Raw genomic sequence first — 19,189 nt, 5'->3', positions numbered from 1 at the left:
GCAGGCTGAAGCAATCTAACAACCTGAGCATGAGCAATTTCCAGTCAAAATGTGGGCCTGGACTTCATAGATGACCTCTGCCTACACTGACCTACACCGAACTGGCACTTTTAGTAAATATTTAATTGTCCTATTCTGAAACAACCTTTCATTCTCCACCTTGTCACAAGGTTTTCCTTAAGCTCCTATAATCTTTTTGGCATGCACCAAATTCCAGGAGAGCTGGAGGACACTCGCATCCTGCCGGTGGCTTTCAGCTCCTTACTGCCTCTGGCACTTGCCTGGGCTCAGCTGGTCATGGGGATTGCTGGGCCTTTTTTTTTCTGGAAGGATTTTCATCTTCAGCGAGGCTGGCAGCTGCAGCAGCCAGGCTCACGGACTCATTTGGAACATGTCTAACACAGAGGCACTGTGCCATTTTCAAAAATAATGTAGACTTTTGGTAGACTCATCAAAAAAGAAAGTCAGTAAGGAACAGACCCCAAAGTGTCTAAATCTGCTTTGAATGTAGTACAGGGGTTTCTAAGACATTTAGTGACCTTTCATAAAATCCATCTTGATTCCTCTTTAAAATATTCTCAGCTCTTATTTTTGTGTGTGTGTTTTTTGTTGCTTTTTTGTTGTTCTTGTTGTTTTTTCTTTTCTGAATGTTAATATCCCACAGGAACAAAAAAAAAAAACCAAACAGAAAAGCATCCAGAAAAAAAAACACAATGAGAATAATCCCACAATGTATACCATGCCCTCTGATAAGAACCCCTCTTGCCCCAGTATACCTGTTTTTCAACTTTTCCAAGCCTGCCCATCATGCTGGGGTCTTCGGGCATCTCTCCTTCGGCTGGCCCTTTGGTCCGATCCTTGTCGGTCATGGAGGATCCTCTCCCAACGATCTGGTCAACTCTACCAGGATCAGAAAATCCCCCCACCCCCGGAAAAGGACTGGAGTCAGTCGGAGGCAGCAGGCAAGGGGGGCTCCGCTTGTCGCGCCTCCGGGGGACAAAGCAACAGCCTCTCTCCCAAATAGCACTCCAAATTACTCACAGACACGCGGTGGCACTGAAGTGTTAATTCAGATGCAAAATTCAGAGCAGTATTAGCGGAGTTTGAAATTATCCATTTCTGTTTATACAGATAAAATCTGGCACATTATGCACAGTAAATTTACCCACTGCAAAGAATTTCTGTAACTGGCCTTCTTCCAAATCAATTAACTTTTTATTTGCACTGAGGCTTTATTATCTTGGGGGAAGATCAAGTTTTCTGTCTAGCGTATGTCAATGGGATTCTGTTCAGTTTTTGCAGCAGTTTCCTCTCGTTGATGCAAATATAAGTGTGTAATTCCCGTGTCCATGCAAATGAGCCGCTTGCCCTAAGACCCAAACAAACAGGCGCGGTGCTAACTGTTTTAGTGGAATTACATTGTGGCTGAATTTAGTCATAACCCACCAAACAGTACCAAACTGTTTTCATCTCAATGCTACTGCAATTCACACCTGTATCATTAGACATTTTCTATTAGCAGGGCTCCAGGCTGCTAACAGCAGAGGATATTCTTGCAACATCAGCAGCTAAATCTACTGGGCACGATGTTTGGCACCAAGTTATTTACACATTTTACATTTGCAGTTCTTTCTTCCCAGTCTAGAAGCACCTGAGCTGATATACAGCTCCCTGTGCAGAGGAAGAAGGAGGGCAAAGCCAGTCTGGAAGCTGGAAGTCAAATTTTTTTGAGGCACCAAATGGCACCAAATGAATAATCTTCTAGAGAGTAAGCCCTGAGGCTTGATCCCTCCAAAATCCAGGGAGCAACCCAGTTTTGGAATAGCTTGTTAATGACAGCCCAGTTTATAACCCAGTTCTACACCAGGTAAAATTTACTCTTGCATAATGCACCAAAAGTAAGGGTGGCAGGGGAAAAGAAGGGTTAATCAATCTGACTGAAACCAAGTTGAGGTATCTTGAGTGGAAAACTCAAAATGCTTCTTACGCAGTTCTGCCGTGTGGGCCATGGGTCCATGCACCAGGAGAAGGAAAAGGAAGGAGCTGAACACAGACAGACAGGGGAAAATGAACAAACAAAAACCAAGGAAAGGAATGAGACGTGAGGCTATTTCAACACAAGAGCCATCTGTTTTCTTCACATGTGACAGGGACTTACTACATATGTTGGCTGTTGACATAAAGGGACAGATATCAGTGGGTATAGACCAGTGTGGCTCCCTTGGCTTATATTAAAGCGACAGCAGTTTACAGCACCAGAAGGTCTGGCTCAAAGAGATGAAGTGGGTGAGCACATCACACCAAAGACAGAAAAGGTAAGCCAACCATTATTTTGGAGTTTAGCTTTGATCCCAGAAGATACTTCATTTGGGCAGGGATGCGATAGAATACCATTCAATTTAAAAAGTCATGTTTGATCCTTTGCTTAGCAATATAAGCACAGGAGTACAAGGAGCACCAAGTGCTATAATTACAAGTGTGAGGAATATGCATGCCTTATTTCTCTCTTGTAATGGGAGAAGCAAATTATCGACATGAACAGGAACTCCCCACAAGGGATGCAATTACTGACATGACATACAGCACAGGGAATCCTAAGACAATGTTGCTACCATGTAAGCAAAGAGGTATTAAATCGGATACCTCGGGCTACCTTGGTTTGGAATCACAAGTCAAGGCGTGGTACAGCCACTGTACGAACTCCTCTCCTGTATGCACAAGCAAGTAAACTAGTAAAGCAATGAACATGCATTTTAGGAGGCTCAAAGCCTAATCACTACTGAGTAATTCGGAAGGCCAAGAAAAATCAGGGTGCTCTGTCCCACCTAGCACAATGCTACCACCAAAACGTGTGCACTAACGAACATGAGATGACCTTCAACAGTTGCTGAGTAGAGCAGGGAGGCAGGACAGACTGTTAACAGAGAGGAAAACTGAACATAGTCATGCTACTGGGTATCCTAATAGCAGAAAGAGCCTCTTGCAACCCTATTTCTAACCTTGCAGAATTTCAGGAAGGACTTCTGCTCTCTACCATGTCCTTAAGAGAAGAGCTCTCCGTACTGAGCTCATATGACCCACATGAAGCACGGTGGGCAAGGTGCACTTCACAGGCAGAGGGATTGACAGTATCGTGTAGAAAAGCACTGACTTCTTCCATCACAATGGAGACAACTTGCCCCTAGACCTGCTGTCATTTAAAAGCAGGACCGAAGCCCTTCACAGAGCTGACCCATAAAGCATTCAGAAGCCCTTGCCCATGTGCCCTTGATAGTAGTGCCTAGGGGAACTCCTCCTGATGGGATCGTTCCCTTCCTGGCTGTACTGTAACCCAGCCCTGAGGGGGTCATCTTGTGCAGCTCTGAGAAGCCAGAGCCAGATCTCACCTTGGAGGCAGGGCCTGCACCGAGCACGGTGCGGTGGGCAGCTGGGAGACACTGGCCTCAGGGCAGAGAGGGGCAGATGAAGGTGACCAAGCCCTTCTCTTGCTGCCTGGGGGGGATATACCAGGCTCGAGGTCTCCCACCTCATTGCTTCCCATGGAAGAGGCTAGAAACCAGGGGAGAGTGCTCCTACCCTCAGCCAAGTGCAGAGATTTCATTTGTGTCTTGTCTGATAAAAGAGAAGAGAGAAATTTCTCCATGAGCTCACAACCTAGCTGTGCCTATCTGAGCACCACAAGGACACAGCCATCAGCAAAGAGCAGGAGGCCCTTTTAGCCGTTATGAAAGAGTCTGGGATCTTGTTCAAACTGGGCAGCAAAGCTCACAAGATGAAGAAGGGAGATCATATTCTACCTTTGCAAGCAGTGAGGAATAGTGCATATTCCTACCGCGTGACAAGGGACCACGAATCTTCCCAGAGATGCCAAGTCCCCCTTCTGCACTACACCTCGTTGGGAGCCTTGTGCCTTCCCAACACTTATCTGGGATGTGTTGAACACAAACGTGTGGAGGGAAGCCTTCAGCTGGGGCTTTGGAAGATGCCCATGCTTTTCCCTTCATGGCAAAAGAGAATTCAAAGATTTCTGACGACGCATGACAGCATGCCATCTGCTGCCTTCGATATATGCTCTGCTGGGTCTTAGCTTGGGAGGGGGAGAGAAGCGGGTTGCTCCTTAAAGTGAGCTTTGATATCTTTCCTTCTTTCTAATGATACAAAAAAAATGTAAATTCTTGCATCAGCCACAGTGCAGGTTTTCTCATGCTTCATTATGCTTCATGCTAACAGTACATGCAAAGAGGTGTAATATGTCACCCTCGGGCCAGAAGCAGACATCAAAAGGTCAAACAGCTCAAATGAGATAAAAATGAATTGTTTGGGGATATATATTCAGTTATTTTCTGTTTTCTTTATCTTTTATAGTTTGTTACACAATCCAGGCATTGAAGCCAAACCCCCTTCATCCATGTCATGTGACTGGCTACTTACCTCCTCATTTTTCATTAAAGTTTGCTCTAGACGTATTTTGACCAACATCTCTTGTCTAAAAGCTCCAGCTGAGGTTACACCTATTTCGGAACAGGTCCATGCTACACGAGCAGGCCGGGTGAATTAATCCAAATTCTCTGTGTGCACAGCAGGGAGCAAACACCCGCGGCCAAACCACAGCCACGGACATCCAATAGGGTCCAGCTGCCTTTGCTGGGAGCTATTTGCAGAAATAGTTTGGCTGAACTGAGCCCTCATCACTAAAGCACCACAGTGCAATCCATGGGGCTGAGATAGCTCAGGGGACATCACCGGGTTTGGTTTCTCTTCCGTCACTGGGTGTTTTCGTATCATCTGGGCACTGTTTGGCTAAAGCAGGGATGTGCAGGCTAAAAAGGAGAGGCTGCTGTAGCCCCTGGGGACCCCACATCACACTGAGATGATGGAGACGATCACAGCAGCTGACCCAGGGTTTTTGGGCTGGGGCTGGGGCTGCTCAGAGCTCTGGGACACATCCATCAGACTCTTGGAGCACCTCGCAACTCCCACTGGTGTCTGTGGGAGGATGCAGCTGCCTGAAATTAAGGACAGCATCAGTCCTTTAATGGGCTGGAACAGATTTCAGCAGCCTCCTGTACTCTGCTGCCTGCTGGAGCCTCTCAGCCACAGCTCAGTAAAGAAATGGGAAAATTCCTTTAAAAAGGGAGCAGTTATAAACCAAATATCTTAATGTCGCAGAAGCCTAGAGGGCAACTGCAAATAGATCTTTAATCTGGCAGTTAGTATTAGACACTGTAAAAATAAAGGGGGAGGGGGAGAAAGTCATTAACATTAAGCTGATAAAGCAACAGGCTTGGAGTGAATAAAAATAAATATCTCAGCTTGGGACATTTTGGATCTCCTCCCCTAGTATCCATCCATCACCTTTTCTGTGTGCTAGGCACTAGCTTTCATGTCGAAACCTTATCTCTATTGAAGGCCTGTTGCCCACCTAACCTTATAGGTAAATCAAAAAAACAATCATCCATCTGAATCTGTATTTTTATTTTAATTTCAAAATGTTTCTACAAATAAGAAATTTATTTCATTTTTAAAGACCTGTTTGAGGCATCATCATTTGGGGAAAGGAAATTGAAAAAATGCTTTTCTGAAAGCATCTTTTTCCCAAGCATAAAGCTTGGGGCTTCTGGAAAATTCTCTACTTATTTTATTTAATCTTTGAGCTGGCTGAGTGGGAAAGGTAAGCTTTCAATATTCCTTTTACTCACATTCCTCTAGTGAAGATTAGTCAGAGAAGCTTAAATAAAAATCAAGAGATTTGTCATGTATTAGCTGTTAGGGAGGGCAAGTATATTTAGAAAAAGAAAAAAAAAAAAGCTGAGGCTAAGCTTGCTGCATTTAAAATCACCTACTATTTGTACACAGAAAATAACCTTCTGGCAAGTATTTATACCTGCCCTGTGATCCAGTGGTCTCGATACGTGGTGAAATTGCTACTCAGCTCTCTGCTGGTAGAGACGACCTGAGAAAGCCTCAAAAGAGGTGGTGCAGCTTTGGCATCAGTTTTGGGTACGGTTTTATCTAAAGTGAGAGCTTAATAAGGGCAATAAGAAAATCTCACCGAGTGGCTGAGGGCTTTGTAAGACTCCTTTTCTTTTTACATGCAAAATCGGGACCTTTTTCTGAATGCGAGTCTCATGGTGGTAACTTTTTAATGGTTTTTACCTCCGTGGTCACTAGAGTTGCATCAGCAAAATGAGACCACTGCATTTCTCAGGCATGAAACACTTCATTCTTACTTTGCCCACCGAGATGAACTCATTTCACAGTCCGAAGAGCTGCAAACAGAGCCTCCTTCACTTGAATGTAGGGCATTTGTTCTTTTGGAAAGTAGATGGTCTCATTTATATTGGCTTTGTGGGTAAATATTCCACTTTTTATATTTGAAGATAGTCTGATAAAATATGAGATTTTAAAAAGATAAATTTCACCAGCACCTAGAAGAAGACTGGAAATACACTAGTTGAAGAAACTGATGGTTATTAATGACAGTATGGATGTCCCTTTTTTTTTCCTTTGGCTTGCCTAGTGTGAAAGCTCATTACTGAAAGTAAACCGGAGCACACCCAGAGTAGCGAGCCCTTCTGAGTCACGATTTAGCAAGCTGCTAAGTGATAAATGCCGTCATATAACTGGCATGAAAGGGGTTTGACATTAAGCAAATGAAAAATCCAGAGAAAGCGGCATTTTTGTGAATCCTAACCTAGGCGAGTATTGGGGAGATTCTTTGGAAGAATACATGGGTCCTTTGGTTGGATACTTCTTATGCCGGGGAGTTGAAGGGGGCGGGGGACCCACAATCATATCTATCCTGGCAAAGTAAATAAGAAAAAAGACACCAGCAAAATGCATAATGAAGCAACATGTAGAGAAAAGTTGGTCAGAAAGTTGCAGAAAGAAACAACTGAAAAACAGAACGACAGAGAGAGAAAGAGAGAAATTGAAAATATATTCCGCTGGAAACAGAGGTTTCTTTCCTACCACCTGTCGTCGGTGAAAACCAGAATCTTACCCACCGTGGGGTAAGATTTGGAGATTTTTGGCACCGCGGAAACATCACCGCTGATTAGGAGACCCCCCCCCCATCCCAGATATTATAGGTAACATGCTTTACCCTCTGGAATATATTTGCAGCAATATCCCATTGAGATGGTTGGACAAGAAACAACAAATACTCATTCTCCTTTAGGTTACACCACTAGATAACACATCCTCAGCTAGTTCAGAAATGCACGAGCCGTTGGGGTCGGCGAGACACGCTGTGGGACCGTGCAACTCAATGAATGGGAGACATCCGTGGCTGGCAAGGTGTCGGGATGAGGCACGAGACGGTGTGAACACAACACTGAAAAGAGCACGTTACAGACACACCACAGTGACAGAGGCGTTCATGGTTAGAGGAAAGTGCACGTCAACACGCCGGAAATTTGCTCGACTGCAGCTTTACTCCGCAGCCCTGGCTGCGGGAGGTCCCAGCTGGCCCCGCAGAGCTGAGCAGGCAGGGAGAGCACAGCGCTTTGGTTGATGAAGGAAAGGGGAATAAAAATATATGTTTTCCTCTGAGCTGCCCCCTGACAGCCTCCCTGGGCTCCAGTATATGGGCACACCACACTCTAGCACCAGCTGGTCCTGCCCCAGTGCTGGCTATGGGCACCCCAGGCACACACCTCTCCTACAGGGGGGCCCTTTCCGATTGTTGTGGGCTGGTGAGCAGCCAGGGGATGTGTCCATCTCTCTGCTATGATGCAGGCTTCAAAAGGTCAGCCCAAGGGGCTCTGGTCCTGTTACCATCACTGATCTCCTGCTTGGGGGGGACAGGGAGACCACTGAAGCTACCCACTAGCCCCGGATCCCAAATCCAGGTACTTCACACGTGGCTTTTAAACAGCTCCTGGTCCTCCTGACGTCCCTGCAATGGGGTCGGTGGCTGTCCCAGCCTAGTCCTGTCCCTGGGATTTCTGCCTCACAATCGCACTGGTGCAGTTTTGGGGACAATTCAGTTCAGTCTTTCAAAAGCTTCAACTCCTTACCTCCCAAAAAAAAAAAAAAAACTGACCAAACCACCTTGCCTTTACAGCACACCACCTCAGTAGGTCAATAGGATACTGGCAAGGCCAGCTGCACCATCCTGGGGGGCTGAGAACTCCGGAGACCCCCTGGAGCCAGTGGAGATGCCAACCCCACTGTCTCGCCCCCAGCTGCAGAGGCTGCCTGGAGGCTTCATGCTGCAGCTTGTTAAAATAAGGAATATCAATCTCTTCCTCCTCCTCTTCCCCCTCCAGATTCAGCTGCACATCTCAGATCCATAATCACTGAATTTGTACTGAATGGGGGTGAGAGGCTCAAAGAGAGGAAATTCTCCGGGATATTTTAGTCTTCATCACAAGGGAGAATTTACCTTCTGGCAACAGAGCTGGAAATAAGAAATGTATGGGGTGCAGCAACACTGGGAAAGTTGCCTCCACTGCTTGAACATCACAAACAGCAGCGTTAGAAGGGTCTCTGAGAGATTAGGAGGAGAAGAGAGATTCCTCTTTTACATAAGACAAATTTCCAATTCTTGGGGTACACACCTAGCTGCTTGCATACCTAAAAACATTTATTTTTTGCACATTTTCAAGAACCTAAATGGGCTGGAAATGAAATGAAAACCTTCCCAATGGCTTCCGGAGGAAGCTTGGCTGCTGCAGCCATCAAGGGAAATACTTTTGTTATCCAAGTGTAAAAGTAAATGGTGAACTATTTTGATCGCAGACAGCCCGAGGCCAAGCCCTGCCTCCTGCTCTGGGTGTCCTTGTGCTCAGCAGAGCCGGGGCTCCTTCTGCTGAGCTGACACAGCTCGGGGTGCTTGGGCTCGGGGTTTGGTCTTCAACACAGGACATGGGAGTGGTGGTTGGATGAAACTCCTAAAGCAAAGCCTGCAGGGGGATGAGCTGCGAATGCTGTGGTTTTTGGAAGAGGGAGAAACCTTGCTACGAGCTGCCAGGGCTGTCCTGGGGTGGGCAACAAGGCAGTTTTATTGGTATAACCAGAGCGCTTGCTCTGCGTGCTCTCCCTGCCCTGCTCAACCCCGTGGGTCTCAGCCATGAGCAGCGATGTTTCCTCTAGGCTCCCTCTTAGGAAGAAAATAATTCAGTTTTAGCTGCAAAGGAAAGTGTCTCTCTCTCATGGCAACATCCCCGTGGTGAACAAAAAAGCAGGGAAAAAGTGAAGCAAGCAGAAGGGTCTCTTGCCTGGACTGAAGGTTTTTAATCCGGGAGAGCATGTCCAGGTGACCGGCCGAGTACTGCTCGATGACGTCCATCACGTCGTAGGGCCGAAGGCTCTCCTTAAACTTGCGCTTGGAGACGAGAAATCGCATAATGCTGCAGGAGAGGGAGAAAAAAGGGAAAATCAAGTCCCTGGGCTGGAGCCTGGCCTGCGCAGTGGGAAATAAAAAACACGCAGGGAGGTGAGGGAAACTGGAATGAATCCCAACCCTGTGAGCTTGGGGGAGGATGCAGCAAGAGGAGAGGGATGGGGCTCGTAGCTGAAGTCCTGTCTGCACCAGAGGACACCGATGCCCCCCCAGCCTGTCAGCTGTGCAAGTCTCCTCTTTGCACCACTTTTATAAATGTCAGCATTAAATCTCAGAGCTAGTGAGAACGATCGCTTGGATGCATCCCTGCAGGGGATTTTCCTGTTTCTGCATTTATTCCTTCCCTCAGCAAAAATTGCCCTTTCTGGCAGAATTTTCTGTAAAGGAGGGCAGGCCACCCAGGGGAAAAACAGCCCGCAGCACAGGCATTTCAGCATTTGCCATCTCTGCATGGACTTTACATTTCTTTTTCTTTTCCTATCATTTCTTTTTCTGGACCATTTTCCCCCCCTCCCTCTCTTACCACACTGCCCTGATGCTGACTTTCAGTCCCGGCGTTAAATCTTCCGTCACAAACTCACAGTTGCAGCTTTTGTTCTCGTCGGGAATGTCTTCTCCGGGGAGGCTCGCTTCTGGGTTGGGGAGAGGCAGGAATAAAAGACAGCATGTTACTATTCCCCCATGCCAGGCAAGGAAGGGGGAAATGGGTTGCAAACAGCAACCCCGGAGGAAGCACCAGAGAGCTCTTTGCTGAGCATCCCAGTGAGAGCATCCCCAGCCACGTTAAGGCGACATCCAGCAATGCAGGACCCATCCACCTCTAGATGCTTGACTCTTCCTCCTTCCTCAGCCCTACATAAATATAATATTACCATGGATGTCAGCAAGGGGTTGCCTCTCTCACTGTACTCCTGTAACCCAGCTAAAGGGTTGAAAGGGGTCACGGACCTATTTAAGCACCCCAGGTTGCAGCTCTGCCCTTCCTAGACGGTGAGAAGAGAGTGTCAGTGTTACCCATGGGTTTCAAGGTCCCAAAGGACCCCAAGCCCACACCTTCCCAAGCCCACACCTTCTGAGTTTTGCCGTGACGCAGCTCCCTTGATGCGGAAAGCCTGCCGGGCTCGGCTGCGGTCTCCGAAACTCCAGCTCTTGGGCACCTTGCTCGGGCTGTCCTCGATGCTCTGGTCAGCGCTGGGGGACCTCCGGATGCCCTGAGCCTGTGGAGAGCCTTTCCCTTTGGTGCCAGCACCGCGGGGACTGGAGAAGACACGATCTTTCAAACTGACCTTCTGACTGTTCAGAGAAACACGTTGAAACAAAGACAAAAAGGAGACAGCAGGAGGAGTCATTCTGGAAACCACGCAGTCCTTCCCCACCAGCCATTAGAAACCAAGAGCACTTCCAAGCAGCAGTGAGATGTAGCTTTGCTGTTGGCTTTTCTTTCTTTTCTTTTTTTTTTTTAAGATATATATTTATTTAATTTAATTTTTTTTTTTTTAAGAAAGCGTTGTAGAAATGTTTCCGCCATAATGAGTGAAATGGAAATGATTATTAAGAGAGAAAAAATAATGAGGACTTGAACAGAAGCCCCTCGTGGGATGCCAGGGCTGGCGGGACAGAATGACGTTAAACGATGAGGTTATGAGTCCTTAAATCACTGATCAGCTCCGATCATGAGCAAGGAAGCTTTTCTTTCACAACTGCCTTCCAAAACCCTATATCTGATAAGAAAATACCAATAAAAAAGCCTTTACCTTAGATATTTAACTTCACTTGGAAACACTTCATTTCTGGTGCTCAAACCTGTCCTTCCCCCTTCATTTGCCCTTGGCTTTCCGCCCTCCTAAAATATGATCTGCCCCTTTTAGATCTTCCAAAGAGTATTTTTCCAGTCATATATTTAAATACTTAAATATGAACACTTAAATATACAACTCCTTTATATCCTATAAAGATTCCATCTCAAAGCCCACTACCACCTAGCTGCAAGTCTGCTACAGGCTCCATAAATATGCAAAGCAGAATTTTACAGCTTCAAAATACGGCAATTTACTGATGTTTTTCCATTAGAATCCAATTTCCTTAATAATGTGTAATAATGGTTTGAAAAGAAGGTCACTGAGAAACAGTCAGCTTTAATTATTTTCCAAATTCTGAAATTTGCAAATAAAAACTTTTGTCCAAATGAAGATGACAAATTTTCACACCAAAATTGCAAACAAAAAGCTAGTACGAATCTTTATGAAGGGGCCATCTCTTGACAGACAGCCTTGGGGGAACCCAACTGCAAAGGGTTCTGGATAATTTGATATTCTCTGAACACTGATTGATTATTAAAATCTAGGAATAGAGGTTTGACAACCACTGCAAGGCACTTGTGCGTGGAGCTAATATTTTGTAAACAGGCGAATCAAAACGGAGCAAAACCAAGGATTTCATTTCCAATACTCTGCACCATTGCAGCAGCCTCTTATCCTTCTGCTGCACACGCTCTGCCTCAGTTTGCAGGCACAACACTGCCGGAATTTTGATTTCCATGTCAGCTTTCGAGGTCACCAACCAAAGGCCTGTTTTTTTTTTCTGTCTCTCGGCAGTGCCACCTTAAAACTCAGAAGCAAACACTCCTCCTTTGCCTTCAAACCCAGCACGAGGTTCCTCAACCAGGACTTTGCTGCTGCTGTTTGAAGCAAAGCAAACTGCAGCTCCCTTCTCCCAGCTGTACCAGCCGCGCTGCGCTGACAGCACCAGACATTTGTTTTTGTCAGGAGAGGAAGAAGGCGTGACTTGAAGACACACGGGGAGCAGATTTGTTGAGTAAGAAGGTGCTATTTTTACAAAGTCACTTCACATTGTGAGACACGGAACATTTACACGGGCAGAAAGGTGCTTAGGCAGCATTTGCTGGCATTGCCCAGTGCAGGACGGGGCTGCCTCTGACCGTTGGCTGGGCAACAACTGCAGGCTGACAGATGCAAATAAAATCTGCTCATGACCAAGTTTCAAGTAGAAAAGGAAAATTAGAAAAATGCATCCAATTAACGAGGCATTTTTAGTTCAGTGAAACTGCAGAGATAGGTGCTGGAGATTTTATTTCCAGCACACCGGCCACCTGCAAAGTGCAAAATGCATCTGAAAGCCAGGGGCCAGCAGACATTCAGCACAGCTGAAAATCAGACGGGAGGCACAAATCCATACAGGACTCCAGGAGCAGGCACGTGCCTAAATACCTTTCTGGACGTAAGCTTTAGGCCCTGATGCTACCAATAGCACCATACACAGCAACCAAATGTTGAAAAGCAATTCTCACCCTGCGTTTCCTGGGTGAGAAGCCAGAGTGAAATTTTATTTGTCGTTTCATCCTAAATAGGCCATTTGGATATTTTTCTTGATTTTAGTTGATTTTAAAAAATAATATTCCTGGAATCTGCTGCATTTCAGTGGCACTAATGCATTGAACTATACAGCCTTTTTAAAAATAAGTTTTACACAAAAGAATGAGCAAAACACGAATATTCAGAATTCAAAGCAATCTCTTTGTGCCTCATCCTTGATGCTCCCATCACCAATTTCAGCACAAACCCAGTTGCCTACCACTGAGTAAAGCAGGGCCTTTTCTTTGGGGCCCCTTTCCATTTCCACAGTAAATGTGCTGCAGATGACTGCAAGACTCACAAAAGGTCAAAAAGAAAGCATTGGGCTCAGGGAGGAATCTGATGGAAGGGTTTCAAGCCTGATAGCACGAGGTGCAATACTTTTATGTTTTAAAAATTCTCGTAGAAATCTGACGAACAATTAGGGTCTGGGTGGGTTTTGTTCCTGAGCACTCACTACTCAGACAAAAACCCGACACCTGACGGCACTCTGTTGTTTCAACAAGGACAACATGAGACAATATGAACAATTCACTGCAGTTTTCCTTCTGCCATGCAGTTCCCTCATTGGAAACGACACCTGGAATTCACATGCAAGTCCAATCCCTGCAGAGGGGGTTGCTGTTGGGGTCTGCAGGAGCTGGCGGGCAAGAGTCCAAAAGAAACAAATACATACAGAGAGCTGTGTGTTGTCAGATAATCCAAGATCATGTTCTCATTTAACCAGGAAGTCATGCAAAGTGACACAGAGTGTGCCAGAGAAGTGGTATTCAGGTGTCACTCAATGGTAAATGGACTTCAGTTCTGCAGACAGCACATGTGTTGGTGAGATGAACACAAGGAGAGCGGTAATCCAGGCACACACAACACGAATCAAAGCTTGCAATCATGGTGGTGAGAGCAGCGTGAGCACACTGCCCGCACCTTGCTCGTTCCAGGGGGAAGGGAAGGGAAAGTAAGCCATGGCTTTGTAATCAGAGATTATGGGAAGCCGTAACAGCATAATAGGATGTGCTTTACTTCCTGGATCTTCGTAACTACTTTAAGTTGGCAGCTATTAAAAGCATATTCAATGACCAAAAAAAAAGATGTTTCCGGTCTGACTTCAGGGAAGGTTCACAAGACTTTCAGCTTTTGGCTTGAATTTACAAAGGATACAAGCTGAATTGACTTTTTCTCTGTGGCCAGGCAGAAAAATGAGAGCCCCCAAGGGAAGAATGTGTAAGGACCGATCCCTAGCCCCAGCATTTGACAGAAGGGTGCTCACTGCATAGTGCCCTTTGCATTTAGGTTCAGTTAGGTCCAACAGCCCAGCACTCAGCAGGAAAATGCATGAGAATTAACCTTTAAATGAGCTGCCACCCAGCCTCCTTAGGATGCTGTGGGTTTGAGCTCCTGTCTGAACCCCTCTCTTGTACGGGGGTTCATTCCACAGTCCTCTGTGGTATTAAACCAGCACTTTTCAAAATGTGGATTACAATGTTAGCAGAAATTTTGGATCAATGAGAACAATCACCTGTAACTTCTTGCCATTGATTTCAAACTGCACTTGAGCAATTGTTTCATTCTCTTCTTTCATTTTGTAGGCCAAACTGAGTTAGGTTGTCATGGCTCAGATCCACCTCTGCATAGAAGCTCAGCCAGGAAAAGTGTTTCTTCTCCTGTAAATCTATGGCCAGGAGAAGCAGGTTATCTCTTGCTGGGAAATGAGGCTGTTATTCCATCCAGAGCTTGTGCTGAGCTCGTGGCGTATGAGAACAGCTTGTTAAAACCAGGCAGGAGAGCCAGGAGTGAATGATAGCCTTTATGACTCACTGGGCAGAAACCAATTACTGGGGACATTAAGGCAAGGTAAGTATGTCTGTGTGTGCAAGGCTTGCCATGGCTAGAGCAGAAATCACCAGAGGAGCAGGCTCAAGCCTGATTTACCTCCAGCGATTTCAGAAATGCCATTGCAAAGGTGAACTCGGCCCTGCGAATGCAGTTTCTAGAAGCAGAACAACCTGGGCATAAGAAAAACAAAAAGAAAATTCAGCCAATGATCAATGTCATGGTGAGTAATCCTATTCCTCACAACCAGGGTGTTGGGCTTGGGTTGAAGGAGGTCACTGAAATCACAGCTGGAAAGACTGGCACTGTCCCTGCAGCCACCACATAAACCTGGCCAGATGTGGGACCCTGGGCAAGCAAAAGAACACCAGATCCAGACATGTCATTAATGCTGGTCTTTGGTATTTTGCAGCATCTCTGTTATGCTCTCACCCTTCTCTTCCGAACACTGGAAGGTTTTCTGTTTCAGTTTGGTTTGGTTTTGGTTTTCCCAAAGTGGTGTTGGGCACTGTTAAAACCCACACTGCACATGTCCTGCGTCTTCCAGCAGCCTTTAGCTATTTGCCAGCTCAACCGGTTTGCATTTCAGGAGCAGAGAAAAACAGCTAGATTGCGTCTTCAAGCTTGGCTGATTATTTCTTAAATAGGACTTTAAGAAATGCTGCACCCAGACCTGCAGGCCAGTCAAGGGCCCTGCAAACACCTTTCCTTAACTGGTCTGTGTGCCATTCCCTCCTGCCATCAGGTACAAATGTCTCTTACAAAGCAGAATATGATAGATTTACTAATCTGGCTTGGTATAATTATACTGATGTCTAAAAATGCATGCATTATTGTGTTTATTGACCAGAGATCATTGGTTTAGTACGTTACAAAACCATGGCTCCTAAGAGGTTCTCTATTAATTTACCTACACCGAGTTTTCAATGATTGCCTCATTGTTCACTGTTATTTCATTATATGCATCCTAGATGAAGTCTCCTTAGCACTCAGCCTTAGATGCATCGAAGTGCTGGCATCTGCCCCTACGAGTCTGTGCGGTGGCTGACTGCAGGCAGGTAGACCAAGGATCCAGGAAATCCAGATATTTGAATTACTTTTACATCCCTCTAGGGTTGACCTACAGTTTTACTAAAGCACAGTGTGTACAAAACTATATTCAGGATGCAGGTAACAAAGATGCCCTTGTAGCTACTCCAAAATTCAAGACTCCTTTGTGGCACGAAGAAGCACAGCCCGTAATCCCCCTTTGCAAGGTCTCCAATGGATTAAGAAGATCTTGAGATAATAATTTGTTTCATCCTCCCTTTCCCTCACAGAACTCAAGATGGAGGAGATGAAATGAGGACCACAGAAGGAAGGAATTCAGTAGAACATAGGAAAACTGGCTTTACCAATTAAAAATTCATGCCTAGAAAGACATGCAAGAAAGACATTAAGATCAGAGTGGCTGATTTTCCAGAAAACAGAACTGGACACGGACAGGTGAGAGGAGAGCATTACGAACATCACTGCTTGTCTTAAACTCTGCCCAAACCAACCTCAATGCTAAGCAATGAAAGGAGCCTTTCTCTGGGAGGAGTCCCTGCCCGCATTACATTTCATCCTCCAAGGATAAGCAACCTCACCTGGCAAATGGAAACACTACAGAAGGTATGATAAACTTTCCAACTCGGCTATTAAATAAATCTTTGCCTTTTGGAAATGTATTGAAATGTTGTCTGTGCAATTGATAATTACCCAATATTTAAACCAGTCCTTTCAAAGATAAATTTCAAGGGGTGCTAAAGTACCATTAAAACACCTAGCAGGAGGCTAACTCAAAGATTCAGGCTATTTATCCAGGTACAGCAGTTTCCTACCAGAAACCTGCCATCGTGACTATCAAACAAGAACTGCTGTCATAAAATCTAGATCACGCCCCCTGACTCTTTGTTACCCATTCAGAGATGGGATTTACCACACTACTTCTGAGCTTCTGGTACACACAAGTCTCAGATATGAGTCTTAGCCTCTAGTCTGACACGTAATAAAAGTAACCAGCAAGGGAAAAAAAAAATAGCAAGGAAGGAAAAGATATAAGTTGGAACAATTAATGGAGAAAATCAGAGATACATTTTTTTTTTTTTTTTTGATATAACTGCAGTTTATCGGCTTTCTGACGGAGACAGAGACTGGTGATTTTGAGAATTAAAATGGACTCCAAGAAAGAGCATGCAAAAATCCAGTTTCACAAACATGCTGCATCACTCAGTGCCCTGCCCCTCCTGGGCTTTCACCTGCCTGGCCTCGGGGGAAGAGCTGATGGGGTTCACCTGCCAGCATTCAAAGCATGCAAACTCTGGGCATTGGTAGTTCAAGAAGGTGCATGTCTGTTGCCGAAAAGCGATGTCTGGGGCAGGGGAAGAGACTCTTCCAGTGCAGGCACAAAAGTAGATATTTTTATACACAAGGAAAATAATAAATGTATCTGTGTGCCCTCATGGTGATCAGATGGGTGCACTAAGGGATGCTCATTGGGAGTTCTCTGAAGCCACCTAGCAATTGTCAACTCGATGAAAAAGATGAAAACATGGGCTGATACAAATCGTTCTGCTCTAGCTATCTGTTCCCCGCTGAATCTAGAAACAGACCCATTCACAAGGCCAATGTCAAGGCTAAGGAGAACCCGTATCCCCTACGTCTGGTGGGACAGGCTAAGATTAGTCCTTCTCTAGCTGCGTAGTAGAGGTGCTAGATAGGCAAGCCGTGGCTTCTAAAGGCCACACGACTAGGAAAGGTCAATTTGCAGTGTTCAGAGAGCCAAAGGGATGGTGACTGAGTGGAGGGGGAAGCTGGCATTTCTCGTGCTACTAACTTCGTATTGCTGTACAGTGCAATTCAATTTGCAAGGATTCTCTGGACCCTGAGGAGGGATGGAGTGACAGGGAGGAAGGGGTCTTGTTTTTTTTTTTAAAAAAAAAGATTACTATCTTTTAAGTTTTCCATCATTTGTTAAACTTCGGTTCCTCGCCTCCTTTGTTGCTGAACAGTCACTGGCTTGCTAGCCCAGACCAAATTCCCCATCCTCATCTCTGCGATTCAATGAGTTCTGCATGATAAGCAGACAAGGAAGCCGCTAATTTCTGAGCGGGCAATGGGGAGGCTCTTTCGCTTTTATTTTACTCATCTAGTACCTCTATTAAGCAGAGAAGTGATCAGAACGGGTGGTAGCAGGGTAGAGGGAGAATGAGCCGTGCAGCTTTTGATTAGTTCCGTGCGACGCATTTCCCGTGGTACCTAGAGTTTCCTGAGCAGCATCCGCAAAGTGACTCCCTGCACGGTTTGCTTTTACTGGAAATGAGGGGAGAGTAAAAATTAGACCTGGAAGCAAATGCCAGACAGGAAACTTTTGATTACTAACTCTAGGTTTAAAAGACAGCTGATTTGAGGGCCAGGTTCATGACAGGATTTTTATGCTTCAGCATTAAATTTTAAAAAAAAGTAATTAACGGGGTGTCTGAAACTTGTCTTGCTGTGGTCAATAAACGTCATTATTAGAAATGACACATCCTGCTTTGAATTGGTGGCATCAGTTCATCTACAATTGAATGAGTCCTGCAGGAAGACAATTTTCAACTGCATTGGGAACAAAAAGTATGTTCTTCTTCCTCTAAATAGATTTAAAAAGACCATATTTTAATTTTCTAAAGTACGGAGAGCCAAAAATTTAATTTGTATTCTCCAGCAACACCTGAAATGTTTGAATTTATTCTTTAAAAAAAATAAAAATTAAAAAATCTCACCAAGTGAGCTAGTTAATCTCTGAATTATTTGCACTACTCATAAAGGTAATAGCATTACATTAAGCCTGGCATTAAAAAAAAAATCCATACATAAAAATGGAGTGTGGTGCGGTCCTTTACAGGAAGGCATTTGAACATGAGCGTTCACACGCTTGGTTTTCATCATGCTTGTCTGATGGCCCCTAACACTTTTGGGGTGATCCTGGCTTTGTGGACACCCCACCACGGCTCCGTGAGCCCTGCCAAGAGATTGCCACCCATGAGGGTTCTCCAGGCCACGGAGCAGCCCTCTGCCTGCGGCAGGGTGATGGGGTGGCCCCAACTCGCCCCCCCCAGCCACCAGCACGCAGCCGCCCACCAGTGTTCCCTGCTGAATTCACAGGCAGACTGAAAAGGCTGAAGGGCACAAAAACCCAGTCTTGTTTTCAGCTTGAATTCAGCAGTTGGAAGAGCTCGTGGGCATGCACAGAAGGAATTTGTAGAAATTCCTACTGGTTCGTGGTAGGTGCAAGCTCAGGCGATGCCACTCTCCCCTTCCCGGGCACTCCTCGGGTGCTCAGAACAGGACCCCACGTCCCCAGGACTGGTGGCACTACCGGGGCTGTCCTGGAGCTGGGGTCCGGGCATCACGGTGTGGGAGCAGGATATTGAGCATGCAGAGCCCGGGGGGGACGGATGGGTTACCCGGGCTCTCAGCCTCCTCTGCAGTCCCTACAGAAAGATGCGGTCCCTTCTGTGCAAATAATCCGCTCCCCTAAAGGCAACTGATTATTTCCAGATTACTGTCAGTCCCAGCATGAGTCTCTGACACCGGTTTAATCGGTTAAAAGGCCAAACACCGACCCAGGCTAACA

General features: G+C 45.7%; 1 protein-coding gene across 12 annotated transcripts in view; it reads right to left on the bottom strand.

The window, feature by feature from the left end:
- Positions 1-19,189, bottom strand: part of KCNQ2 (potassium voltage-gated channel subfamily Q member 2) — a 74,167-nt gene that overhangs the window by 10,702 nt on the left and 44,276 nt on the right. For 6 of the 12 annotated variants that reach the window (XR_014572947.1, XR_014572948.1, XR_014572949.1 and 3 more), the window contains exons 11-15: positions 17,830-17,883; positions 10,419-10,642; positions 9,873-9,981; positions 9,225-9,356; positions 777-900 (exon numbers count right to left, since the gene is read on the bottom strand). Coding sequence is in view for 7 of the 12 variants with exons in the window: in XM_083801149.1 (XP_083657275.1) it covers positions 777-900; positions 9,225-9,356; positions 9,873-9,981; positions 10,419-10,642; positions 17,830-17,883 (643 nt within the window). In the remaining 5 variants the exon portion in view is untranslated. Of the gene's footprint in view, positions 1-776; positions 901-6,694; positions 6,803-9,224; positions 9,357-9,872; positions 9,982-10,418; positions 10,643-17,829; positions 17,884-19,189 lie in introns of all 12 variants that reach the window. The other 6 variants (XM_083801155.1, XM_083801156.1, XM_083801150.1 and 3 more) reach the window with 4 other exon arrangements.

This window comes from Anser anser (assembly GCF_964211835.1).
Source record: "Anser anser genome assembly, chromosome: 16".
Lineage (NCBI taxonomy): Eukaryota > Metazoa > Chordata > Aves > Anseriformes > Anatidae > Anser > Anser anser.
This window is presented reverse-complemented; position numbering and strand designations above follow the sequence as displayed.